The 27,638-nt window shown below is 35.3% G+C and overlaps 5 protein-coding genes across 6 annotated transcripts; 3 read left to right on the top strand and 2 right to left on the bottom strand.

The window, feature by feature from the left end:
• Positions 1-4,454: 4,454 nt before the first annotated feature.
• Positions 4,455-7,745, top strand: LOC118060899 (uncharacterized). 2 transcript variants are annotated; one of them, XM_035074208.2, is made up of 5 exons: positions 4,455-4,669; positions 5,447-5,788; positions 5,914-6,018; positions 6,121-6,168; positions 7,238-7,745. In XM_035074208.2, the coding sequence occupies exons 2-5, from the start codon at positions 5,522-5,524 to the stop codon at positions 7,475-7,477; spliced, it is 660 nt and encodes a 219-aa protein (XP_034930099.1). In that variant the 5' UTR covers positions 4,455-4,669; positions 5,447-5,521; the 3' UTR covers positions 7,478-7,745. The 2 variants fall into 2 exon arrangements, with proteins under 2 accessions (XP_034930099.1, XP_034930100.1); XM_035074209.2 differs by lacking the exon at positions 4,455-4,669 and adding an exon at positions 4,935-5,160.
• A 1,802-nt stretch (positions 7,746-9,547) lies between these two features.
• On the bottom strand, positions 9,548-11,822 carry LOC118060898 (polygalacturonase At1g48100). The gene is made up of 6 exons (XM_035074207.2): positions 11,397-11,822; positions 11,136-11,303; positions 10,999-11,043; positions 10,709-10,916; positions 10,527-10,608; positions 9,548-10,198 (listed from the first exon to the last, which is right to left on the bottom strand). Exons 1-6 carry the CDS (start codon positions 11,820-11,822, stop codon positions 9,682-9,684), a joined length of 1,446 nt encoding a protein of 481 aa, XP_034930098.1. The 3' UTR covers positions 9,548-9,681.
• Positions 11,823-14,876: 3,054 nt separating this feature from the next.
• On the bottom strand, positions 14,877-16,197 carry LOC118060897 (zinc finger CCCH domain-containing protein 3). The gene is made up of 4 exons (XM_035074206.2): positions 15,900-16,197; positions 15,704-15,764; positions 15,516-15,590; positions 14,877-15,192 (listed from the first exon to the last, which is right to left on the bottom strand). Exons 1-4 carry the CDS (start codon positions 16,104-16,106, stop codon positions 15,083-15,085), a joined length of 453 nt encoding a protein of 150 aa, XP_034930097.1. The 5' UTR covers positions 16,107-16,197; the 3' UTR covers positions 14,877-15,082.
• Positions 16,198-17,252: 1,055 nt separating this feature from the next.
• On the top strand, positions 17,253-21,720 carry LOC118060896 (shaggy-related protein kinase NtK-1). The gene is made up of 13 exons (XM_035074203.2): positions 17,253-17,418; positions 18,177-18,351; positions 18,460-18,552; positions 18,846-18,905; positions 19,028-19,300; positions 19,541-19,615; positions 19,957-20,013; positions 20,099-20,239; positions 20,336-20,386; positions 20,560-20,655; positions 20,740-20,823; positions 21,181-21,283; positions 21,409-21,720. The coding sequence occupies exons 2-13, from the start codon at positions 18,238-18,240 to the stop codon at positions 21,489-21,491; spliced, it is 1,230 nt and encodes a 409-aa protein (XP_034930094.1). The 5' UTR covers positions 17,253-17,418; positions 18,177-18,237; the 3' UTR covers positions 21,492-21,720.
• Positions 21,721-22,304: 584 nt separating this feature from the next.
• Positions 22,305-27,061, top strand: LOC118060893 (FACT complex subunit SPT16). The gene is made up of 4 exons (XM_035074200.2): positions 22,305-22,577; positions 22,698-22,814; positions 22,922-22,958; positions 23,379-27,061. Exon 4 carries the CDS (start codon positions 23,451-23,453, stop codon positions 26,784-26,786), a length of 3,336 nt encoding a protein of 1,111 aa, XP_034930091.1. The 5' UTR covers positions 22,305-22,577; positions 22,698-22,814; positions 22,922-22,958; positions 23,379-23,450; the 3' UTR covers positions 26,787-27,061.
• Positions 27,062-27,638: the final 577 nt, after the last annotated feature.

The following is a 27,638-nucleotide window of genomic DNA, read 5'->3' as shown; positions in this document are numbered from 1 at the left end:
ATATCTAGATTAATAAACTATTGTTTAATTAGCTGACTCCATGATTGAGCCAAGTTGGTAATCCAATCCATGATGATCGAAATTTCATAGAATATAATCAATATATGATCGAAATTTTAAACATAAAAACAGGGGAAAAGATGTTCTTTCTATTCCTTTTATCTCTGTCTTTTCTGTGTCAAAACAGTAATCAAACTCTATAGCCTTTGCAAGGACTTGGCCTCTCTGTTTTCTCTTCCTCAGCGCAAAAATAAAAACAAAAAAACAAAAAGGGTATTCTAAGCAATAGTCTAATGCATTCCAGGCATTGCCTACGTGATGCATGGAGTATTCTGTTCTTGTAAATAAATAAATAAATAAAAGTAAGAGCTAGAGCCTACGACGAACACCATGGACGGACAACAACTTATGCATCATTTGCAAAAATCACAGCTTCTTCGAGGGGCCAAAGCTTCCAATTAAATCCTTTAATTGCTATTGAAAGTAAATGAATCGAGAGAGATTACACTATTTAGTTTAGATTTCATGCATGTTTAGAAACATTGGACATGATTGCGATTATATCCATGTTCTCAAATCAAATATATAGATAATGTTTCTGGTCTAGAAACTTGAGTACCATCAAACCAAATAAAAATTAGAAACATTCAAATCCATGTTTAAACTTTAGTACAATCAAACGTGAATACAATCCAAACATTTAAATCTAAAAAGTTAGCAACACTAAAAAATTTAAATTCCAGAGATAAAGATGGAGCATTGTTTAAAACTAAACCTAGCTTACTTTTTGGACATAGAAGTTTACTCCCCTGTAGTTTCAGATTTGAGCTTTATAATTATTAATATGATAACAATTAGAGGTTTATATGGTCATTAATTTCAGGGCTTGTAAAATTAATAGAGACATCCACAAACTAACCGGACACCCACATTAATAAAAATAAATAAATAAATACTCAAATCAAATAAAAATAGATAAAATCATTTGAAATTAAAGTAATGTGTTATCAGCTGGTTAATTGAAGCTAATCTTGTAGGGTTTTCGTTTGTGTTTGTGAATTTGTCTAAATTGATGTGATGGACACGCAAGTCGGTTGCCCTGAAGACAAAACTCAAAGACAAAGTAGCAGTAGTGGCGGTGTTAAAACGAAAGAAAATGAGCTGGTGACGATAAAAGCAAAGAGATTTGATGCACAGTTTGCAGAAAAAAACACGACAAATTAATCACCGGCTAGCAGAAAACAAGAAAAAAACAAACAACACTCGTCGTAACTTTTATTATTCCGGCAGACCAAAGTGCCTTTTGCACCTGCGAACGGGTCAATGAATGAATGAGTACACAACGTTGAGCACACCTTTCACTCCATGTGGAACATGTGCCTGCCTTTCACCACCATGCATTTCTTAATATCTGAGAAATAATTTTGGACCTTCACCATGTATATATTTTCTTATAAATATGTCATGAATTCTTAATTCTAGGTGTATAACCTATAGTTTGATTGAGAGAGTCCACAACCCGGAAGACCCTGAGGCCTGAGCTAAGACCATCCTCAGTTATTGAAACACGGAAATTATTGAAACACGGTTACTGCCCTAAGATCCATAGTTTTCTTTTACTTACTTGACAGTAAATTATTTTCAAGTTAACTTGTAAATTAATTAAAAATATTATTTTAAAATGATTTTAAAAGTGCATTCTCACATTGTACTTGATAATTGTCCCAAGAAATCAATATTTTAGGTGAAAGATTTGTGTCATCAATTAATTTTTTAGTTTTGATAATCTATTTTATTATTTCTCAGCCAATATGATTAGAAACAAGTGTATGATATTTGCAAATAAAAATTTTAGTGAATTTACAGATTATCCAATGATTAAGTCGAGAGAGAATGCAAAAAATATTACATAGAGATACTGTAGAAATAAATATGCAGTAAATAATGGAAGATTTTGAATTATTTTGGTTGAAAAATTCATGGTCTATTTATAACATGTGAGTCTCTTTATGTAAAGAAAAGACTAAAACATAATGGTACCCTAATAATATTAAAAATGAAAAATATCTCTACATATGTATTTAATATTGATTAAAATATAGTGTGTTTTTAGAGGATTTTTTACATACTATTCCGTACACAATACTAATGTTAATGGAAATATGACGATCCTTTGGATAATTTTTATATATATAATGAGTATAAAGAAAGTAGGAATTCAAAATATATTTATATTCGTGAAATTGAGCTTTTTTTTAAGTTAAATTTAAGGGAGTTGAGTTTTTTTTTTTTTTAGTTGTATTCCAGAAAAGTTGGATTTTTATCTTAAATGAGTTCAAGAAAAGTGATTTTTTAGAATAATTACAAAATTTAAATCTTAAAATTCCAACTCAAGAAATTGAGATTGAGAACAAATCTCCAAAACCACGGTGAAAAAACGAAATCATAAAACATATAATTCTACTATTTCTAAATATAATATACCAACATTTTGGATCCCCATTCCTATTTATATTTTTAAAATAGCATATTTAAAACTCAATCCAATAAATGTGCACTGTCTCTGAACACCTAAAATACCTTAAAATCTAAATTCATAGTACCTAGAATGAAGACAAAGAACTCACCAGTAATTATAACTCCATTTATTGCATGCACCAGTCAATTAAATTTATCTCTTTGGTCCAGTTGAGCGTGTGTGCCTTTCCATTTCTCTATGTATTTAGCAAATGCAAGTCCTTTTTTGTGCTACCACAATCATATAAATAGATAAAAATACCTAAAATTACATGTATTTTTTTTTGTATGTATTATTATTTGCCTTATACAATTTTTTTTTTCTTTTTTTGGTCTTTGGAAAGTGACCCTTCCACCATAAACTCACATTTTTATACTAATATTAGCTACTTGACTTATGCTTAGCTACATATTTTTTTTTTTATAATAAATATAAAAATTATTTCAACATGTTTTTTACATCAAAAATTCAAAGTATAAATCAAAAATTTTATTCAAGCATCTAATCAAATAAATCAATAATTATCTATGAAAATAAAAAAATCATTAACAATAATTAAAAGAGAATCTAGAAAAAATAAAAAATGAATATAAATCAAGATACTTGATCCTGTAAAATGAAATATTCACCCGTTTGTGTCAATTTATTTATTAAAATAAAAAAAAATAATAGAAATAAAAACACATATAAAACTGATTAAATAAAATAAAAAAATATTATGCAATGCTAAACATATTAGAAATAAATATTTTTTTTATAAAATAAAGCGCATTTGTATAAAATAAAAAAAACCTTCAAAAATTAAATACAAATATTTTTTTAAAATAAATCTCTATTCAAAAAAGGTTTGCAAAACCCGTGACCTAAGTTATGAGACCGGAATAAATTGATAAAAAAAAAATGAAAATAATTACAAAACCAATCCTTTTTTATAAGGAATAATTTTTTAAAAAAAGGATGACGAATTGTATTAAGTTTTCAAACTTGTTATCCATGTCATGTTAGATCAAAAACATTACAAATAAAAAAACCATGAAGCCTAATTTCCAAAAAATTAAATATCAAATGATAAAATTGAAAAAAAAAAAAAATAAGAATGAAAATCAAAATAAAAAATAAATTAGAGGTCATCAAAAAAATTTAAATTAGACGTTTAAGTTAAAAAAAACAAAAAGAAAAAAAACAAAGGCTAAACTGAAAAAAAAAAAACAACATAGAGTTTGATTGAATAATGAAATTATTAACCAATAAAATTTTAACAACAAAACCAAGAAAAAAAATTAAAAATCAAAAGAATAATGATTGAATTTGAAAAAAAATAATATATGATAAATTGTAATTTTAAGGATTGAATTGAAACATATTTTTTTTTTTTATAAAAAAGTAAATGATGAAAATAAACAATAAAAAGTATAAAGATTAAAATTAGAAAATTAAAAGAAAAAAAAATTGTACAAGAAAGAGAGAGAAATAATAATAAAAAAAATGATCATTTACAATGGATCACCAGTTATTTGCCGTCATATGCTACATAATTAGAGAAAATAACGTGGTGGTTCTATAAAAACAACACAAAAATAAATTTAATCACTGGAAGACGTTATAAGTGCCACTTAAAAGACATAAACACCATTTATTTATTGAAATATAAATGAACATGTACTAACAACATTTTTTAAATAAAAAATATTTTATATAACTTAAAAAAATACTAGAATTTCCTCCGTGAACTTAAAAGTTATAAAAAATTAATGTAAAAAATACGTATCTTGGTTTTTGTTAAAAAAAAAGAAGAAGATAAAACTAATATATCATTTAACAATCTTTTAATGTCAGGTGAATCTATGAAAAAGATCAAAGACCCCTACCACAAAGGTTTCCAATTTTTCCACGTAAAAGCAAAATAATAATTTCACTTGCTAATCCACAGTAAACTTTGTTTTGTGCTACAATGGAAAAAACCAAGTACTATATATCTCGTTAATTTTTCGTCTCTTCATCTCTCTCTCTCTCTCTTAAACTGACGGGAATCTTTATCAGTTCTTCATAGTGTTAAATCAACTTTTTTTTCAATATATAACCCTGGTGGTTGAGTCATTCATTGCCCCTTTTTTCTTTCCTTTCTTACTTTCCTTCTTTTGAAGATTACGGGTAAGAAAATTTATGAAAGGTCTTATCTTTTTCTTCCTTTTGAATTTCAAGATAGATGCTTTTTAGTCCCTTCGTTTTCTTAGATTTCTGGGTTTTGATTGTTTTCTTTATATATATGCTTATCTGGTGGTCCTTGATCAGTTGTTTCTTGATTGTGAATCAACTTGAATTTTGAGTTCAGATGGATTAACAGTGGTTTTTCTCATCTGGGTTTTTTTTTTTTTTTCCTTTTGAAGTTGTGATCTTTTTTAGCTGGGTGGTACTTAATTGAATTTGAATTAGACTATCAGATTTATTTGCAGAATCTTGACATGGGTGATTAGTCTTGTTCATCTTCTTTTGATCAATAAAGATATAACTTGACTCCTTTGTTGTGTTTTATCCTGATTTGAGGCTATTGGTTCTGCCACTATAGTATTTTGGATTGCCAGTTTTTTCTTACAAAGTTGCAGAAAGTTGTGAAACTTTGTTTCAGGAGTAGAATTCTTCAGGTTCTTGTCATTTAATGTTTCTTAATTGAAATGCATTGCCATGGTAGCTAAATTATGTCTACAGCATGTAGTTTCAGTAATTTTTAAGCAAACGTTGATAGGATTTTCGATTTAAGGAGAGAGTCAGTTTTCGTTTTGTCACTTACTATAACAAAGTATTAAGGCATTGTAATTTGTTTTAGAATGGTGATGATAATTGTAAATGTAGTAGTTCTAGGTTCTATCATTCTTAACTGATTCTAATAGTTTGGCTGACGAACTCAATTTTTTGTGTTGTTTCCTGCAGGTGCTTGGATTTCAATTTAATTTTCATGCTATAGTAACTTTTCGATCAAGTAAATCTAAAACAAGTGAGGCGTTAATGGGGTCTGAAGGGCTTCCAGCTGTAACAATCCATGTGACAGGATTCAAGAAATTCCATGGAGTGGCTGAAAACCCAACTGAGACAATTGTTAGTAATCTAAAAGAGTACATGAAGAAGAAGGGCATGCCAAAAGGTGTGGTTCTGGGGAGTTGCAATGTTCTTGAGGCTGCAGGACAAGGCGGAGTTTCTCCACTTTACCAGACATTTCAATCTGCCATAAACTCAAAGGATTATGAATCTTCAAGTCCTGGAAGAATTATTTGGGTAGTTATCCTTATATCTTTTGAAATCATTTCCAAGCTTCGTGCATACTGCTTGTCTGACTCTTTCCTAGGTCTTCGGTTTTCTGCATGCCGCTTGATAGTGTTTTTGTGACATGGTTCATTCAGCTGCACTTTGGGGTCAATAGTGGGGCAACAAGATTTGCCATTGAGCATCAAGCTGTCAATGAAGCTACTTTTCGCTGTCCAGATGAGATGGGATGGAAACCACAGGTTAGACTTATCATTAAGATCTTTTATTTTAGATTTTCAGAGCCTTTAGATTTTTCTTTGTTCTGTCTTCGTTTTGAAGAGTTCCATTGTTTTGGTATGCAGAAAGTACCCATCATTCCTTCAGATGGTGGAATTTCACGAGTTCGAGAGGTATATTTGGGTTTCAATGCACTCTTTCTTTTCCCTTATTTCTCAGCAAGTTGATGCAATGTCGGCTGGCAAACATAAATAATCAATCCATTAGTGCTTTGTTTTTTGGTATCTTATTATGAAATATTTTTTTTCCTTTTCTTTGGAATTGGACCGTGTTTTTGGTATCCAAGGCTACTTATTTTCTATTACATCCTATCTTTTCCATGCAACCTAAGTTGCAGAATGTGGCATGACCAATCGTTTCTTTTCAATGTTCCTTTACATGTAAAGCAGAGGTATTAAGAGCGTGTGTATTGATTTTTAGTTTAATAGAAGCTGCCTTTTCTTCATTTTTTTTATTTACTACAAGCTGCCTTTTCTTCTTTGATTGGAGGCCCCCACTTTGACTTTGGAATGATGTGCTTTATTCAGTTTGAAAGCTGACATTACTTGGGACTTCCTCATCACTATGTTTACGGTGTCAAACTGCTATCGATTGATTGTTTTCTTGGGGCACTTTTTTATTGTCCATCTATTTCTTGGAATGTTTTAGGGCTGAACCATCACAACTTAAACTGTCTTGATACTAATTCGCTGTCCAATTGCTATTGGCAAAGGAAACATAAAGAAATTTGCAGTGACAGTAGTTTAGATTCAGTTACCCAACAGTGGTTATCGATCCCTATATTTCTTATCTTTGCAACTTTTTTGGCATTACGAAGAGAAATTGGATGAGGGGAAGCTTATAACTATATTATATAGTCTATGTAAACCAGAATCTATTTTATTATATATGGGAGTTGCCTTGACAGAACCAGATTAAGTAAATGAAATATAGAGAAAACTATCCTCTCTTCTTGCAGCGTCTTTTCTTTTCTTTGTTTGGCAATTTTTTTAAGCTGGCAGATACTTTTTGTTGCAAAAAATACCATACTGGTTTCTAATGCTGCTGTTAGGTAGGATGTGGAGATATCTGGATATCTTTGAATGCATTGCAAAGATGCTGCTACTATTTTAGCACTTTCTTTATTCTTACCATTGTTCTGCTACACTTACTAAAAGGGTTTCTTCTTTTTGCTGCACGCAGACTACTCTTCCTGTTGAGGAGATCACAAAGTCCTTGGCAAAGAAAGGTTATGAGGTGATGACATCCGATGATGCAGGCCGATTTGTGTGCAACTATGTTTACTACCATTCCCTTAGGTTTGCAGAGCAAAATGGGACAAAGTCTCTCTTTGTGCATGTGCCACTTTTCTTGACCATAGACGAGGAGACTCAGATGCAATTTGCTGCTTCCTTGTTGGAGGTACTTGCTTCTTTGTATTAGTAAGATCTATTAGCATCCATCTTGCTCTTTATCACCACAAGCATCTGAGCCTATCCTGTCATCGACAACAATTGTTAAGATGGGTGCCTGTAGTGAAATGTTCAAATAAACAGATGAGTGTATTGTGAATGAAAAAGGTGTATTTATGGTTGCACAAAGACTTCTCATGTACTTTCTTCGACCTTTTCCAAAAGGTTTTGGCTTCTGATTGAAATGTTCTTGAATCTCAGTTTACTGTGTGAATTAATAAGATTCCAATTTGCTATTATCTTTGTAGCGATGTACATGCTGCTTGTCTACTACCTCCACTGACTTGTGCTTTGCTCCTGAAAGGGTTTTTGTGGATAGCTCATGGTTGAATTAACCCTTTTCTTTTTCAAAACTGGAATATGAAATGAAGAAAGAATTTATTTTATTTTCATTCTCCGTCGTTGCCAATCAATCTTGATGCCGCATTTCTGGTATCCAGTCCTCAGGCAATCGATGAATGAAGTTAACTTCTACCCGGTTCAAGATTTGAAACCTGTTTGGTAAAACATGTTCCCATCTCATATATAAAGGGTAAGTTTACATTTCAAGACTCTCAAAAGGTACAAACATGGAAAATGCAATTTGGCGTCCTATTTTCCTTGTAATCCTGTCTGATTTCCATTCGTGGCGTCCTGTTTCTGCCATCAGTTCTAGCTATCGTACGTTTGATGCCTTTTCTTCCTCTGGATAATTTGAGCCTTTTAAACTGACACGTTGGATTTCCTCAAATTTGAACTAGAAATCCACAATGCTGAATACATCACCTTTTAATCTTTCCAGTTTCAACACCATAGTCATGGCTTCGTAGAAACAAGCCTCTCTCGTGACTTAAAAACAACATGAAGGCAACATACCACAGCAAGAGTATTCACTCAATGTAAGTTAGCAAAAGTCCTCACAGGAGCTTACTTCATCCTGAAAAGTGAAAACAATTACGCAATCTCTAGATCAGCGATCTTGGATATGAGCTCCATTGGTCTAAGCACTAAGCTTACTCAAATCACAACATAATATTACAATTAGACAGCTGCATGTTAATAATGCTGCAGTGTACGCAAGTCACATAATTGATACATCAAGTAATCAATACATTAAAATTCACAATCAATTCTTTGAAATCACAACCTATTCTCTTTTAGATCATAACCCGCATTGCACTTTTGTTGTGCCATCATCCCAATTATGTTACTCGAAGAATTATACAAACTGCTTGTCTGTCTTCCAATATCAAGAAGCACCACACTGACCCCCCCAGCAAGTCGAAATTGTCGTCTGGTTTGATTTGCAATTGTCTTCATGGGATTCTCAGCTTGGCATACTATCCTACGTGGAAGGTTGTTGCCAATGTCATGGTTGCTAATTTTGGTACAACGCCATCATCAACGGAGAAATTTGCCTAGTCTCTAGCTCACATGGCACTAATTACCACTAATTACCATAGTCAACCACCACTATCATCACCCCCGAATGTATAACTAGACCCAATAACACAGTAGCTGAACCGAATATATATGGCCATTGTTTAAAGAAACAATATTTGGAGGTGGAAAAGCATAAAGAGATGATGAAGATAAAAGAAAAGTATCAAAGTTGTCCAACAAATGAGAGGAGAGAATGCCGTTGATGATTACCAGAGGGGGAAAAAGGGTTTTAAAAGCATTGTAGGAGATGTGCATGAGGCACCTGCCCTTGTAATTTCTTGAATCACACCACGAACCCTTCACAACAAAACTTAGTTGTACCAATTAATTAAACTATTTTACTTAGAGTAATTTAATGAGGAGATGCAATCAACTACTTTGAGTAATTAATTAAATTATTTTACTTTAGACTTAATCGAGAATTTATGGAATTTTTGTGGGAAATTTGATAAAAAAAAAACTTTATGGTGGAAAAAATAAAATATGGTTTTCACGGGCTAATCTTTAGACATGGTTATGCTTAGATTAATTGTAGTCTAAAAATTCATCGATACAATTAGACTGGAATGAATTGGAAGACTTGAACTGATAGCCAATAATCATCGCACTTGTTTGATATAACTCTTCAAGAGGTTTCATATAACATGGATCAGGGTGCAAATTTCTCGAACTAAAACCTCTAATTCCATGTTATGCAGTGATAGCCTTCTCTTCTCTGACAAGTAACTAAATCTAGCTACTTTACATACAGGTCTAATACAAATTATCCTGACACTGATCTATAGTGTTTTGCCCTATGTATTGTGGGATTCCATCCAGCAAGCAAGAAATTGGCGGGATGGTAAGATTCTGCATTGCGCCATAAGCATTCCAGCAAAATGGATCTGCCACAAATTGGCCATGAGCAGGAAGCAACTCTATTTCTGCTAACTCGAGGTTAGTGCATGGGACTGAATCACTGCAAGCCAAGTGCAAGGGTGGACTCCTGACATCATATGTACCCTTAATGCTTGTGTACAAAATATCAGATATGTGAACTGCACTTGTTTGGTTAGTGCAGTTCTTGGTCTGGCAGTAGTATTGGTCTATGATTATCGGATTGCGGACCGTTTCCATGCTAATGTTGTGGAAAGAGATTTTAGATACAGAACCATAACCTCCCTGCCATGTCTTAATCCGGACACCATTTTCAGAACGCTTGATTACCGAATCTCTCACCGTGATGTTCGACACGCATGCCCTCGAGTTGCCGATTCCAAGGCTGCCAATGCTGCAGCAACAAAATCAGAAACCAAATGTTGGCCAAGTTTTTTGAACATCTCTTGATAGAATGCTAATAAACGACTCTGTCAACTCATTAAATTCTATTCCTTCATCGCTGCTTGGCCGATTTCCCTCTTTTATTTTCGTGGAATTTGTTGCCGGGTCTAATTGATTAGATTAGGGGGTTAATAAGCATTAAAAATCTTGGTCCACCATAAGTTGAAGCTAGTAAGTTGAAATTTGAGCTTAAGCATCCCTTTGAAGGCGCCTAACTTTTGTACTCATCTTTTGTAAAGATAGTATTAATTTTGGCTAGAGCTTCAACTAAATATTACCTTATGCCATGGCCTGGACCACAGGTAATGTTCTTTATGTCAACATTATGACAACCAGCTCCAATTGATACACAGTCATCACCTAGAGTAGAAAACAGAGGAAAATTGGCATGCACTTAGAGAGTGATTCATAGAAAAGATGGAAAAACAACTCTCAAGTGCAAGGACATGGAATCAATTACCATTGGATACGACTGAATTGTATATTTGGACATTGTTTGTGTTCTCTATGTGAATCCCATCTGTATTTGGGCTTCGAGGTGGTGATTTAATGCTGAGCATTTGTACAGTGACATCTTGACAGTTATCAAACCGAAAATGGAATTGGGGACTGTTCTTCACTTCAAGTCCTTGGACTGTCAAATTGGAGCTCATGAAAAACCTCATAGCCTGCATTTTTCGATAAAAATAAAAGGGTATAGACCTTTTCATGAAACCCTTGATGAAAAGAATGCATAGGTTTTGTACTTACAACTGGGCTATCACAAGGGCCAGGAAGTGTTGCGCCATTAGGCCCCTAAGTTCAGCAAGTTAGCTAGAGAAATTAAAAAACACAGAACTACTCAAGAAAATAATTTACTGACCAAGAAATTGAGTAAAATGGCTTACTTTGTGAGGCTTGCAGGGTAGATTCCACCATTTCTCTCCTCTGCCATCTATAACACCACCTCCTTGCATTGACATTCCATCGATCTTGTAAAACACTAGCCATTGTCTCTTGTTCGTCTTACTTGGCCATGATTCAGGCCCATCTGGTGGCATTATAGTTCCATCAATCTTCTCATTACAGGCAAAATACTCAATCAGTTTTTTCTTCTGCTCATGAAATTAAGTACTGTTGAAATTCAATTCAATAACAAAAAAATTTACCTGAAACACAAGGCTAGTTTTACAAGGTCCAGTAAAGACAGTAGGCTGTATCATGAAAGAATAGTCATCAGGAGCAAGTAGAATGGCTGGTTCATTCTGAAAGCAAGCAGTGTCCCAAGCCATCTTGAATGCTTGTGTATCATCTGTGTCACCATCACCAACAGCACCAAAATATAGTACATTGTAGACGTTGGCAAGACTTCGAACAAGATTAGGGCTAGGACCAGGAGTTGGAGAATCTGTATAGTAACTTGGACTAGAAGCCTGAGGAGCAGGGGCAGGAGCAGGAGCAGGAGCAGGAGCAGGTGGTAGTGAAATGAGAGAAACAATGTGCAAGTGATTTGGTTTTGTTTTTCCATGAACTCTTCCTTCAAGGTACGTGAAGAAGAAAGCAAAGGCCAAAAGAAGAATTTTAGACAATGTCATGGTTGCCATACTTGATGAGGGAATAAATGTAAGCATAAGAAAAAAGATGGGCTACTTATAGAACAAACAAAAAGCTTTCAACTTGAGTACAATAGAGTAGAGGAGGCTTTGGTTTTGATTACTACTAGGTGTAGCCAAGTTCATGTTCACGCTCTGGACATTGAATTCTAAGAAGACAAGTTTAGTTTTGAAAGATTATGGAACTTTTTTAACGAGTGGAGGAAGAGATTAGGAGGAAATAAAAGAGAAGCAACGCACCCACGTTTGAGGGAGTTGAAAACAGTTAAATGACGTGTGTTGTCTGCGGTGTGTGACCACTTGAATTACTATTACAACTCTCTAGAGGACTGGACTTGGTGATAAGGTGAGGATTATGCTCATGGTACTTGGAATTATTTCAACTAAGGTTGCGCCTTATACTTAGGAATTCTCAGTGGAAGCTCCTTTTGGGAGGGTTTTTATGTATTACATAATAATATAAATAAAAAACTTAAGTTATTGAATTGAAATAGTTTTTTTAATATAATATCAGAGTTTTGATGACCAAGTAGTTACGATTTCAAATCTCACTATCCCTATTTATTTAATAAAAAATTTAAGTACAAGGTAATATAGGTTTGTGCAAGTTTCAAACTTAAAAAGATTTTTACTTGAAGAGATCTATTAGAGAATAATATAAATTATATCCTGAAATCTCACCTAATAACTTAAATTTTTGAATTGAAATAATTATTTAACATGATACAATAAAACATAAGACCAACCAATTTCATTTAGAAATGAAGTTCCTTTTTAATTTACAAGAGGATAAAGTATAAAAATTAATTTTAAAATTATATTATAAACATATTTATTTTATATCTTTTGTTGTTTTTGGTTAAATAACACGTGAATTCTAATTATCTTGTTGAAATGAAATAAGTGTTATAAGATTAATAGTGGCAGCAAAATCAGAACATTCATATTCTGCTAATTTTGAGTCTAACTTGATGGACTCAGCGGATCAATCCGGTTGACCAAGACAAAATTCATTGATTTTGTTATTTTAAATGATGTCAATTTACTGTTTTCTTTTTTCTATTGGGCGGCAGGACACAATCAAAAGGGGCTTGAAATAGTAGTATTTTATCCACATCGATTGATAGCATGCACCCATTAGTCTATTATCTAGATGCTTCTCGAGACAGTAGCTTGTAGCATCTCAGTTTTTCTAGTTAGATTTGTCCAAGTTTTTTAGTAGTGAAGGATTGAAGTGATTATGTTTGGTTATTGGAGTCATTTGGATAGCATTTGGTTAAAGACAGTGAAAATAGACTGGAAATCCATGTATTTCCTGTTTTAAAACTAAGAAATCCGTTCAAAAACGCTACTTTAAAGATGAATTTATTTTATCAAACATTCTTGACCCGGCCTTATCCCGAGTTGACTCTAAGGACGGGTTTTACAAGTACGATCTCAGTCAACATTTTTGTTTCTGCCAGGATTGATTTAGAAAATGTAGAGAAACAAATCATAATAATAAGAAAAATTATTCAGGGTTTTGTAGGTAACAACTAGCAAGCTAGTATGGCAGTTCAATGGTCTTCATCATTGCTAAACAAAGTGAATGACCTGTGAAACATGCAAAATTCAAGAAAACCTGGATTATCATTATTCCTTTCAATGTAACAGTCTGTCCTCATCCCCTTGTCATCATTCTGCCTCCATCTTCCACTTGGCATTTCTCCAGCCGCCTTTCACAAAATATAGAACTGGTGATCTAGTGAGTTTATATTATTCAGAGAGATCTGACTTCCACTTCGATCTGCAGAATATTAAAATGTCTGTAGTAATGCCATGCATGAATCTTCACCTCTCCTAGGATAATCATTTCTTCTTAAGACTTAAAAGACTCGATCTCTTCTCTACAACTTGGATAGACTCAAAGTGCCATTTGCTTTTGAGGTTCCCAAAATGACTAATCAGTTGAACTCTCATCCAAGCTTCATGTGGTGGGCTCGGGATGATGCCAAATTTAGTGAACCTCCATCAAGAACACCGTCTCCAGTTGGTAGTGAACATGTTCCTCCGACAACAAGAGAGTCATCAGTTGATAGTGAACATATTTCTGTGATAAGCAGACCGTCTTCAGTTGGCAGTAAACATATTTCTGTGGTAGGAGACAGTGTGATAACATTGCCAACTCAAGGCACCGTGACAGCAGCTACAACAAGGGCTAATACGCCTGTATTCTCAGGCGGGGCATCACCAGGATCCATGGCAGAATTCCTACAGTAGTGGTTAGTGCTCTTCATTTTTACTTTGTGTGTAACATATTTCGGGATGATGATAACTTTCCTAGCACCACTGCCAACGCTAGCCGCATTTGCAGTGTCAATTGTGACATCAATGTGGGTGTCAGCTTCTGGTGTAGTTGTTGTCCTATCCGACATGAGGTTCTACCGATGGATGTATTGGAGCAATCCATTCCAATTTGCAATGAATGTGATGACCTCTATCAGTTTCTTCTGCAATACAAAGGAGCGTGCAGCAAATTGTGGTTGCCCAAGGTTTCCAGACGGTTCGTATGTGTGGGATAAACTGGCATTGTTAAGAAGCTTGGATCATGAAAGGATGGATACAGACATACTCAAATTGTCTGCAATGTGTGTACTGTTTGCCAGTCTAGCTTTCATCTTCTTTATTGTGCTGAAGCACAACTCACCTCCACAATCATAGATCCATTGTAAGAATCAGATGGAGGCAAGTTCACTGAACAAGATTCTCCATGTATATTCATTTTTTTAAAACAATATTCATTTAGTCTAGATGTATCCTTGTCCACAACCCAATGCCTGCCTAATCTCCAATGGAAGCTGGCTACAGAATGTGCTTATTTTGATACCATTAATAAATCCAAATATAACCACTGAAGCTGGCTAGAGAATGTACTTATTTTGATACCATTAATAAATCCAAATATAACCACTGAAGCCAAAAGCATAACATGAGAAAAAAAAGGAAATGGATGACATCTAAGAAAGATCACTAAAATTATTGCAATCCACAAAAGACTTACAAAGGAGAAGATGAAATCATATTGAAATTCCAGTTATTGTAATACATAAGCAATTAACATTTTTACACAGCAAAGCATAGCTTGATGCAATCAAGGAACTATGCAAACGATGATGATACATCAAGTAGTTGATAGGTAAAAATTTACTTTATCATAACCGCAAAAGAAAAAAAAGAAGCAGTGCCCAAATCAGAAAAAAGACCTATCCCCAATCCACGAACGGAAGAGGCGGATAACCACCCTCTGGAGGAGGCTTTAGTGATGGAGGCAGGTTACCCCAGGACATTCCCATTCTCTCTCTCACCGCAACACCTGCAAATCAGGACAATGACAAAATTAAGCTGCAAAATCAGTAACGAAAAGAAGGAATTTATAAGGCTTAGATATAGCCAGTATAAATGTCCATTATAGGAAAACAGCGACAGTGATACAATTCGATTCACACCCGCATCATATCACTAACATATATATTCTAAAAATTCAATCTTTGAATATGGTTCCATGCAACACAAGATTCAATCTTTAAACATGGTTATGCAACACAAGAGGATAAAACCTTGAATAAGATAACCAGGTGGATTCAACAGCAAAAGATCATGAATTAACAATCCTCCAAAGCTTAGTTCCAAACGTACCTGGAAAAGAACTGCCCCCAGCCAATTGATTTCCAGGCATAGTTGGTGACTGAACATTATCCTTGAAAGCAGTTCCTAAATGTCAAAACAAACACATTGTTAGACACTAAAAAGATCCATTTTTTTCCATGACAGATTAATCACTTAATTCCCAGCTATATAATACTCCATAAAAGCAAAAATTTTACCTTGACTAGTAGCAAAATTAGTATGCAAATACTTGCAAGAATCTCCATAAGGACAAAAACCCTTCAAAACAACAAAGAAGCACCACCATTTTAAATGAAAACAAGAGAACATATCAAAGAATCCAACCAACCCAAGATTGATCATAACAAATGCAAAAGAATTGAACTCATAAATTTCAAGAAAATATAATAATACCGTTTTGACAAAGCGGTTGCAGAGTCCCTTAACAAAGCCACCAGCATCAGTGTTATTGGAATTGAGGGTGTTGCTGTTGCTGTTTCTGCTGAACCAGAGAGATTTGGCGCGTAAATGAGAGGAGCTTTGAAGATGGCGCTTTCGAGCATGTGGGGTGTCTTGGAATTGCTTGTCGCAGTAGTCGCAGTAGTATTTCCCTACGGGCATTCTTTCTTTCTTTTTGTCTCTACAGATTCAGAGAAAGAGAGCTAGCAGCCTTCGCTATTCTAATATTTTGAAGTTTATTTTTTATGATTTTGATATTCTAATATTAAAATTTTTAAGAAAATATAAAGAAATTATTTTAATGTATTTATAATTAAAAAATGTTTTTTTTTTTTTTGTAAAAAGACATATGGACCCCACCCTCGTTAAGAATTTTGGCCTAAAAGTTTAAAAGATTGGAAAGTCTAGATTTTGAACTAGGGTTGTCCCCTATAAGCTATATATTATTGTCCAAACATGCCTCTCATTGGGTCCCACTGCACATCAAAGCATCCTTGCCTAACCCCACCCCAGCACCCATTGACTTTACGCACAGCTTTTTAGCCTCTCTTTCTTTCAAGGGTAGAATTGTGTTTTCCTTTGTGATTGCTACCTTTGGATGTGATAACTGTTGTCCTTTACTTGCCCTTGTATGGTGCTCCATTTTGTCAAAATCTTTTTTTTTTCCTTTCAAAATTCCAATTATCTCCATCGTCCAATCAACCAAACCAAATAAATAAATAAATAAGACGCAAGTTTCATGCAAACCAAAAATAAATAAATAAATAAATAACTCAAGTTTCATGCATGGTTTGAGATTTGAACGGTCAAGGAAAAAAGAAGGCAGGGTTGCTCAAAGTCATCAAGAACATTTGTCAATGCTACTGATTTTTGCTCCCATTGCATTTGTCAGTGTAATTTATTCCTTCTAAAAAGATGTCATGTATTATTTAATACGTTTGTTAGGTGTTTCAGAGTCAATCTTTTCAACTCATAATTTTTTGTTCTTGTTGGAGAGGACTGTTAGAGATTAAAATGGACTTGGATCCACCAAGAACAAGGCTTCAATTATGAATAAAATGGGTTGATCCGAATTAATAAAAAAGAAATTTAAGTGTTTTTTTTAAAAAAAAATTTAAAATTAATTAATAGAATTTAGAGATTTAATTAGTCGTAAATTGATCAAATTAATTCTAATTTAATTTTGTTAAAATCAAACTGAATTTAATAACATTTGGGGAAATGCATTTACCATAAAAAAAAAAAAGAGGGAAAAAATTAACTAAATATAACAAATACAAGGAAAAAAGAGAGGACAGAACACACTAAATAAAAATAAAAGGAGAAAGAAAGCACTTTCTGTAGTGTATTGTATTGGAAGGCATCTGCTTATGTTATTGCCCACAAAAATGGATCTATTTTCCCCACTTTCTCTTTCCATTGCCTGACCCTCTCTTCCTCCTCCTCTCTCTTATTTTCCAAAACGGCTTTATTGGTATGTTTTTTGTTGCCTGTGCTGCTTTTTTTTTTTTCAAAGTTTGAATCTATTTTTTTTATTCAAACATGCAAAGATTGAAACTTTTTGGGGATTTTGAGATAATTTGTGTGTATCGGCTTCTGGGTTGTGTTGGATCTTGTTGAAGCTTTGATTTTTGTATCCGGTTTGGTTTGTCTTGTTTTTTTGGAGGGGTAATTTTAGATTTTCTTTGTGGATTATGTTCATGGGCTTTGATTTTTTTTTTTTTTGTTTAATTATTGTCTTGGGGATTTTTAGGGATGATTTGTTTGTTTTTATTGTTAGATCTTAGTGGACGTTGTTTGCTTTAATGTAATTTTTCTAAGTATATTTCGTGGAGATCACAATACTTTTACCGGTTTCATTTGCTTGTCATTTCTTCAAGTGATGTTTTCTTTTGATGTGTTAATTTATCTCCTGTTTCTTTGTATTCTGCTGTGTTGGTGTTTGAGCTTCTTGATTTTGAACCTGGGGAAGGAATTTACGTGTAGAACCTGACTTGATCTGTTTTGTTATGCGTATTCATCAGTCATTAATTTTTATGTAGTGAAGTGGGTAAACTTAAGAGTGTGAATTTATTGTTGAGGTACTAGCTTTTTGTAATTGACCTTGAGTTTTATTTCGTGGGTTTTGGTTTAGTTCTGTTACATTGTGGAAGATGAGTGGATTGATGTCATGTGTTTTGATGCAATTTCAATCAATCAGTTGAGAGTTCTAACATTTTTCGATTGCTGCAGGTAATGTTTAATTCCACTGAAGTTCGAGAGTAAGACAGAATAATTTATTTTTGTCTAACAAATGGCTTCTGCGGGGGTGGCACCTACCTCGGGTTTGAGAGAAGCTGGTGTCCATAATGTTGGCGTGGACAAGTTACCTGAGGAAATGAATGACATGAAAATTAGGGATGACAAAGTATGGTGATTAGCACATCTTTCCTACTTATCATTGGTTTTGCTACTATTTTTTGTTGTCCTTAGTGGATTTTGGATATAGTCTCTCAACTCGGGCATGTATTTTTAGGACATGGAGGCAACAGTAGTGGATGGTAATAGTACAGAGACAGGTCATATTATAGTAACAACAATTGGTGGTAGAAATGGCCAGCCAAAGCAGGTATAATTTTCTGCCTTCTCCATTAATATCTTCTAGCAAGTCAAGAGCCCCTTGCAATTTGAGGGTAATTTTCAGGATGTAGCGTGATGGAGTTTAAAATGACTGGCCCACTTTGCTTCCTGATTGGGAGAAGTTCATTTCACATATACCATCCTATACATTATTCTCCGTTTCTAATTAAAGATGATGAATCAGCAATTTAGTTTGTTTATTAGGGGATGTCCCATTCTCTTGTGCTGTATTATATTTCTTTTTATTTTTATCCATGTCTTTCTTCTATTTAAACTATGCAGACAATAAGTTACATGGCTGAGCGTGTTGTTGGGAATGGTTCATTTGGAGTTGTTTTCCAGGTATGCTGTCTTGGACTATAGTGATTTGCTGAATATTTCTCGATAGTGTATTGCTACGTTCTTTCTAGATTGTCACCGAGTACTCATGTTTCCATTTTGCCTTTCTGCATTCTTGGTTTTAGGCAAAATGCTTAGAGACCAGTGAAACTGTTGCTATAAAGAAAGTTCTTCAAGATAAGAGGTACAAGAACCGTGAGCTGCAAACCATGCGTCTCCTTGACCACCCGAATGTTGTCTCCTTGAAGCATTGCTTCTTTTCAACGACTGAGAAGGATGAGCTTTATCTTAATCTGGTTCTTGAGTACGTCCCTGAAACAGTTCATCGTGTGATTAAACACTACCGCAAGATGAATCAGAAGATGCCACTAATATATGTCAAACTCTATACATATCAGGTATGGAGCTATTCAATTGCTTTGGGTTTTTACAGTGGTCTATGCTTAAGATGTCTAAAATTTAGATGTCCTTGTTCTTGTGGACCCATTTTCTTCTTTTCACTTTTTTTATCCATTACTTTGTTATTTCTTTCTCCCAAGGCACCTAAATTATTTGCCTCAATACTTGAAACAGTATCATCTTGGAGGTATTTTTTATTAGAAACATTGGCAAGATGTTAACATGTTGATTCTTGGCAGATATTTAGGGCATTGTCATACATCCATCGTGCTATTGGGGTGTGTCATCGTGACATTAAACCTCAAAACCTTTTGGTAAGATTTTGTGTGCATTTTATGGCTTATACGTGTATATGTTTTTGGTGTATTCCTCTAGTCCACCATCACCAATTTGTCATTTTTTTTCTTTTTGGGGAATGAAAATGTAGAATGTATATGTGATACTTTAATTGTTGTGGAACCTTAAGTAGTTCTATACATCTTCAACAAAAGTTAATTAAAAAAATATAAATATTTGGTTGTAACCTGTCTTATGCAAGTAAAGTGGTCATCCTCCTTGATTGGAGGACACGATCTTTTGTTTTGTTTATACACTCATTTATTTGATGTCACCAAGCATTTTTTTAAAGTTAGTTTCAATTTTTTTCTTGATGCAGGTGAATCCTCATACACATCAGGTTAAATTATGTGATTTTGGCAGTGCTAAAGTCTTGGTATGCTTTGCTACTTGTTATTTTTTACTGTTTGGTCTTCACATTTGCTTTTATTTTTTTACTGGGATACTGTTTCTTCTGACAGGTTAAAGGGGAGCCAAATATATCTTATATCTGCTCTAGGTATTACAGAGCACCTGAACTTATATTTGGAGCAACTGAATACACCACGGCTATTGACATCTGGTCTGCTGGCTGTGTCCTTGCTGAGCTATTGCTTGGACAGGTAGGAAGCTTTTGTAGACAAGGTTTTTTTTTATTATTATTTCTTTCACATTATGATCTCCACAACAAGCTTCAATAAATGAATCGATTATGTCAGCCTCTATTTCCTGGTGAGAGTGGAGTCGACCAGCTTGTTGAGATTATCAAGGTAAGTTTAGTATCTTGAACCTTCTAATTGCTCTGCCTGCACATTAAGTGGAGTTTTTTTTTTTTTTTTATCACATCAAAGAAAGTTGTCTACTCTTTGGTAAAATATACATTTCTTCTGGGACTGACATTATCCTTGTTTGATTTTAATTCATAAAATGCTCTATTTTCCAGGTTTTGGGCACTCCAACAAGGGAGGAAATTAAGTGCATGAATCCAAATTATACAGAGTACAAATTCCCGCAGATTAAAGCTCATCCTTGGCACAAGGTATTAGAAATTCTAGATTTGTATTTTGTGGTTCATGCTATTACCTTCTTATCATCCACTAACTTCTGTTTGTTTCATGCTTAGATATTCCACAAGCGCATGCCTCCAGAAGCAGTTGATCTGGTTTCAAGATTACTGCAATACTCCCCTAACTTGCGGTGCACAGCTGTGAGTGTTTTTCTGGAATGATACTCTGCTCCATATGACCATATAATTTTGTGAATGTATCATAACCTTCCTTAAATTTCTATGTTTCTTTCCCTAGCATTGCTTTTTACTATTTTACTTTGAAAGCCTGATATTTAGATAAAACTGTCACTTGAACATGGACTTGTGTCCGTTGCACAATTGTAACTTTGTTACTGCTTGATTTTGATCACTGAAGCTTGTTAGATATTTTTACCTGGTGTTGATTATATAGAACGGAGCTTGTTAGGTGCTCATTGTGATCACTTCCTCTGGGTTTGTTTAATTTTTTGTTTGATTCGAAGCTATCTTACTACTATGTGCTTACTCTGGTTTCAGTTGGATGCCTTGACACATCCCTTTTTTGACGAGCTCCGTGACCAAAACACCCGCTTGCCAAATGGGCGTTTCCTTCCACCATTATTTAACTTTAAATCTCATGGTATGAAATTATTATAGAGAAATTGTTTTCTCACAAATCTGAGTTCACAATTCATTAATCTCGTGTACTTACTTTTTTGTTGTTTCTTGCTGCTGCTGCTGCTGCTGCTGCTGATATTCAACTAGAATTGAAGGGGGTGTCAGCTGAGATGTTGGTCAAATTGGTACCCGAGCATGCAAGAAAACAATGTGCCTTTCTTGCTTTGTGATTTTATGTAATGTAACAAACTCAGCAAGTGTTGTCCCAATCTGGAAAGCTACGATTGTTCTCTCGTATCTATGCTGCTTGTTGTATCCCATTTATATTATGTAAACGCAGATTTAGAGACAATGGCACTTGATGTTTGCCCTAGCCTCCATTGGCAGTCTGATTACTATGTGTACCTTGTAATGTTAGTGAACAGCTAAAGATCAAATGTGAGTTATAGTTTTTTGTTATTTTTTAAATGTGTTTTTTTTTTTTTGAAAGTTTAATTAGAAATATATTAAAATAATATTTTTTAAATTTTTTAAAATTTATTTTTGATATAGAATAAAAAAACACAAAAATTATTTTGAAATAAAAAAAAAATTCAATTTTTTTTTTAAAAATGCAAAAATAAATAGCGTATTAGTGTTGATGAAGAGGGCTTGACAGCTCTCATCTGTTTCGACAAACAAGTAGCTAGCCCATGTTTGTGGTAATATGCTCTTAGACTGGGTTCTTCGAACTTGGATGCAAACTCCTGTGTAACAAAGATTGTTAAGAAAAACTTCGAATGGATCACCGTAAACCTTGTTATCCTGAAAATGTACATTGCCATCCCTAACATATATATATATATAGATGCCAGTTATTAACTTATTGGGGGTGAATTTCAGTCTTAAACTAACCTTGAATTGATTTATATACATGGTAATTGAGATGTCGATTGGCTAGAAAGTGCCTAACAGCCATTTTTTGGCTTCTGAATAGAGGAAAATGCACTAAACAAAAAGTAAATTTTCTGTAAGCAAATGAATATGTGAGAGTGAATATTTTTTTATAGACACATGCACATGAGAAATATCCATAACAACTTGATTGATTTGATGACCCTTTTGGCCTTTTTAGCTCCCCCTCTTAAGCTTCCCATCTTAATCATTCCTCATTGTTGCTGTCATACATTAATCACTCTCTCTATACCTCCGAATCCCCCATGTAGAAGCAATCCATTTGTCGTTGTCATCCATTTCTTTCTAAAAAAGTACACACCTTTGACCTCGAGTTTCTCTTGTGAATCATAAGATAAACATTCCATAGGTGCCTACAAGTGGTAAATTTTTAATTTCGATCTTTTTTCTATCTGGGTTTTGTTTGTTATTTCATAATTCAATGAATTCAAGCACCAGTTTTAGCTCCAAATTCTGACCTTTTTTTGTCGGGGGCTGTGTAGGTGGTTCTGAAGATCAAGACTTTTGATTGCAGAAGTTGAGATTTGTTACCTTTTTATTGGATGCGTGATTGCTTATTACTGAATTGAGGTCCATTTGAGATTTTTCAGATAGAGGAGGTGATAGAGCAATCTTTCTTTGATTACTAGTATGGTCAATGGATGATGCTGGATGTGAAGTTATTGACGATTTTTTTTTTTTTTCATTTTTTGATTTCTGAGTGCAGGAATGTTCTGCTCCTGCTACAGGGAAGACTGAGATATGTAAGCTCTAATCCAATTCTTTGTTTGGGTTCTGAAAAAATGAATGAAAGTAGAAAAGAACTGTAAAATTTTTGAATTTAGAATGTTTCCTTATCTGGGAATGATAGGCTTAAACAATGAACTTAAATCCCAAAATCAGATCTTTCTCAAATTGAAAAGATGGAGATGTGCATAGAAGATTCATCAACTGTAGTTTATGAATTAAGATCTGATAGCTCATTAATCTTAGAGTATCAAGATTCAGAACAGATCTTAATTTCTTGCAACATTGGAAGTTCTGATTGTTCTAGTTTCTCTGAAATATTTTGCTGGTTTCTGATTTTGCACATTGTTGATCATGGCTAATCAAAGTGTATCCAGGTCAACCTTTTTCCATATGGAGAGAAGGAAATGAACTGATGACTATTTGTTATTTGTCAGTGTTTTTGCTGATCATCTAGCGGGACTTGCTCAGTTGTTGAGAAATCAAGATCTGTTTTTGAACTACATGCAATGGCTGAAAATAGGAATGCTAATGCAAAACCCTCAAATGGGAAGCCTACAGGAGCTGCCAGTCCTTATGCGATAGATTTGGATAACTTCACCAAGCGCTTGAAAATGTTGTATTCACATTGGAAGGAACACCATAATGACCTATGGGGTGCTTCTGATGCTCTTGCTATAGCAACACCTCCGGCTTCTGAGGATCTCCGGTATCTGAAGTCATCAGCACTGAACATTTGGTTGGTTGGATATGAGTTCCCAGAGACGATTATGGTCTTCCTGAAGAAGCAGATCCTTTTCTTATGTAGCCAGAAAAAGGCTTCTTTGCTTGATGTTGTGAAGAAGTCTGCCAAAGAGGCTGTGGGTGTTGAGGTTGTGATACTCGTGAAGACCAAAAATGATGATGGAAGCGGTTTGATGGATATCATTTTTCATGCTGTCCTAGCTCAGTCAAATTCTAATGGGCATAATACTCCTGTCATTGGACGTATAGCAAGAGAAAGTCCTGAAGGGAAGCTTTTGGAGACATGGGATGAAAAGGTAAAGAACGTTAATTGTGAACTAAGAGATGTAACAAATGGGTTCTCGGACTTATTTGCTGTCAAAGACAGCACTGAGCTTACAAATGTAAAGAAAGCAGCGTTTTTGAGTTCTTCAGTAATGAAGCAGTTTGTGGTGCCAAAGCTTGAAAAGGTCATTGATGAGGAGAAGAAGATCTCCCATTCTTCATTGATGGGTGACACAGAGAAGACAATATTGGAACCTGCAAGAATTAAGGTAAAGCTGAAGGCAGAGAATGTCGATATTTGCTATCCTCCGGTTTTTCAGAGTGGAGGAGAGTTTGATCTGAAACCGAGTGCTGCAAGCAATGATGAGAACCTCTACTATGACTCTACCAGTGTGATCATATGCGCAATCGGGTCTCGATACAACAGCTACTGCTCAAATGTTGCAAGAACTTATCTGATTGATGCCAATCCGATGCAGAGCAAGGCATATGAGATCCTCCTTCAGGCCCATGAAGCAGCTATCAGTGCATTGAAGCCTGGGAACATGGTCAGTGCTGTGTATCAAGCAGCACTCTCTGTGGTTGAGAAGGATGCTCCCGAATTAACTGCAAACTTGACGAAAACTGCTGGAACTGGAATCGGCCTTGAGTTTCGTGAGTCAGGGCTTAGTCTTAATTCCAAGAATGATCAAGTTCTGAGACAAGGAATGGTTTTCAATGTGTCTCTTGGCTTTCAGCATTTGCAGGCAGAGACCAAAAACCCAAAAACCCAGAAATATTCTGTCTTACTTGCAGATACAGTGATTGTTGGTGAGAAGTTTGCAGATGTGGTGACTTCAAAGTGTACTAAAGCTGTTAAAGATGTGGCATACTCATTCAATGAGGATGATCAGGAAGAAGATCGGCCAAAAGTCAAGCCTGAACGTAGAGGGAGTGCGACCACCTTGTCTAAGGCAACACTCAGGTCAGACAACCATGAAATGTCAAAGAAGGAGCTACGAAGGCAGCACCAGGCAGAGCTTGCCCGCCAAAAGAATGAAGAGACTGCAAGGAGGCTTGCTGGTGGGGGTTCTGCTGCAACAGATAATCGAGGTGGTGCGAAGACAATCGGTGATTTAATTGCATATAAGAATGTCAATGATCTCCCCCCTCCTCGAGACTTTATGATTCAGATTGACCAGAGGAATGAAGCCATAATATTACCAATCCATGGAAGCATGGTTCCTTTCCATGTTGCCACTGTGAAGAGTGTGTCCAGTCAGCAGGATAATAACCGAACTTGCTACATACGGATAATATTTAATGTGCCTGGCACTCCTTTTAACCCTCATGATGCAAACTCCCTTAAGTTTCAAGGGTCAATATACTTGAAGGAGGTTTCATTTCGTTCGAAGGACTCTAGACATATAAGTGAAGTGGTACAGCAGATTAAAACACTACGTCGACAGGTAACTTCCAGAGAATCTGAGAGGGCTGAGAGAGCGACCTTAGTTAGTCAGGAAAAGCTTCAACTCTCATCTTCCAAATTCAAGCCAATGAAATTGTTAGATCTATGGGTCCGTCCTCCTTTTGGTGGTCGTGGAAGAAAATTGACTGGTTCACTTGAAGCCCACACAAATGGCTTGCGCTATTCAACTTCAAGGCCTGATGAACGTGTTGATGTAATGTTTGGTAACATTAAGCATGCATTCTTTCAGCCAGCAGAGAAGGAAATGATTACTCTCCTGCACTTTCATTTGCATAATCACATAATGGTGGGGAACAAAAAGACCAAGGATGTGCAATTTTATATCGAGGTAATTGATGTGGTCCAGACAATTGGAGGGAGTAAAAGATCAGCCTATGACCCTGATGAGATCGAGGAAGAACAACGCGAGAGGGATCGAAAGAATAAAATAAACATGGACTTCCAGAACTTTGTGAACCGGGTGAATGATGTATGGAGCCAACCTCAATTCAAAGCACTTGACCTTGAGTTTGATCAGCCTGTAAGAGAACTTGGGTTCCATGGGGTTCCCCACAAAGTTTCAGCTTTCATAGTTCCAACATCGAGTTGCTTGGTTGAGCTGATAGAGACGCCTTGTGTGGTGATAACTCTGAGTGAGATTGAGATAGTTAATCTGGAGAGAGTTGGCCTTGGACAGAAGAATTTTGATATGACTGTTGTCTTCAAGGACTTCAAACGGGATGTCCTTCGAATAGACTCTATCCCCTCTACATCACTGGATGGCATAAAGGAGTGGCTTAACACCACTGACCTCAAGTATTACGAGAGTAGATTAAATCTCAATTGGCGACCTATACTGAAAACCATCACTGATGATCCGGAAAAATTCATAGAGGATGGTGGCTGGGAATTTTTAAACATGGAAGTTAGTGATTCAGATTCTGAAAACTCAGCAGACTCAGACCAAGGGTACATGCCTTCAGATGTGCAATCTGACTCAGGTTCCGATGATGAAGATGATTTAAGTGAGTCTTTGGTGGAATCCGAGGATGATGAGGAAGAGGACTCTGAGGAAGACTCAGAGGAGGAGGAAGGAAAGACATGGGAAGAGTTGGAGAGGGAAGCAAGTTATGCTGACAGGGAAAAGGGGAATGATTCAGATAGTGAGGAGGAGAGAAAAAGAAGGAAGATCAAGGCATTTGGCAAGGCTCGAGAGCCAGCTCGAGCTCCTACTAGACCATCAGCTCGGCCACCAGCTCGAGCTCCCACTCGACCGCCAGCTCGGCCACCAGCTCGAGCTCCTGCTCGGCCGCCAGCTCGGCCAGTAACCCGACAACCTGATAGAAGAAATGTGAGCAGCGGTCTTCACAAGAGACCCAAGCTAAGGTGATCAAAGGTGTCTAGGCCTCTATGCCTTGTTAAACTAGCAGCTGCAGCTCTGTAGGTGGTAGTTACGTAATCTGGCCAGAATAATGTCTCTTGCAAGGAAGCATATGTTTTGGATTTCTCTCCTCTCTGTCTCTTGGTACTTGTTATTTTATATGCTCGTTGGAAAAACTGGTTGGATTATAGACTCTTTACTTGTAAACTAGTTTTGAAACTCACAGCCATAACAATTCCTTTACTTGTAAAATAGTGGAATCCAAATTCAGAGCTTTCCGTGTATTTTTTCTGCTTCTTTCCATTTTTACCTTGAATCTCCTGCTTGTGAATGTACTCCTTGGATCATTTCCTTTCCAGCGATTAGAATATGATGAGTTGCGTTTGGATCTTCAAATTTAAATTCCACATTTTGGTTTCCTCTAATGTTACTGATGGCATCGGAGGCAAGATCAACCACATGTGGCCAAAATGGTGACTCCTGTACAGTTGATGGTGCTGAGCGTGTTGTGTGTAAAACCCCACTCCTTTTTTTGTTACAGAGATAGAGGTTTCTTTGTCACGCAAACGGATACACCAAATACGAAGACAGTGAACAAGAGAAAGCATTGTTCTCGAAATGGGTTCTCGCACAAGAACTCAAATTCATTCTTTATTACTATATAATCATCTCTTGTATATTCTCTCACCATTCAAAATCAAAACCATATATAAAAAAGAAACACAACATAAAATCTGAAATTAAACTGAAAATTAAAAAAAAAATACCTCAAATAACATCTTTCGAACTTTGAAGTCTTTACCTTTTTATAAAACTAGACCTGTAAAATTATTTGGAAAAAATTAAACCTGATGCAATCAT

Source organism: Populus alba, chromosome 13 (assembly GCF_005239225.2).
Source record: "Populus alba chromosome 13, ASM523922v2, whole genome shotgun sequence".
Taxonomy (NCBI): Eukaryota; Viridiplantae; Streptophyta; class Magnoliopsida; order Malpighiales; family Salicaceae; genus Populus; species Populus alba.
This window is presented reverse-complemented; position numbering and strand designations above follow the sequence as displayed.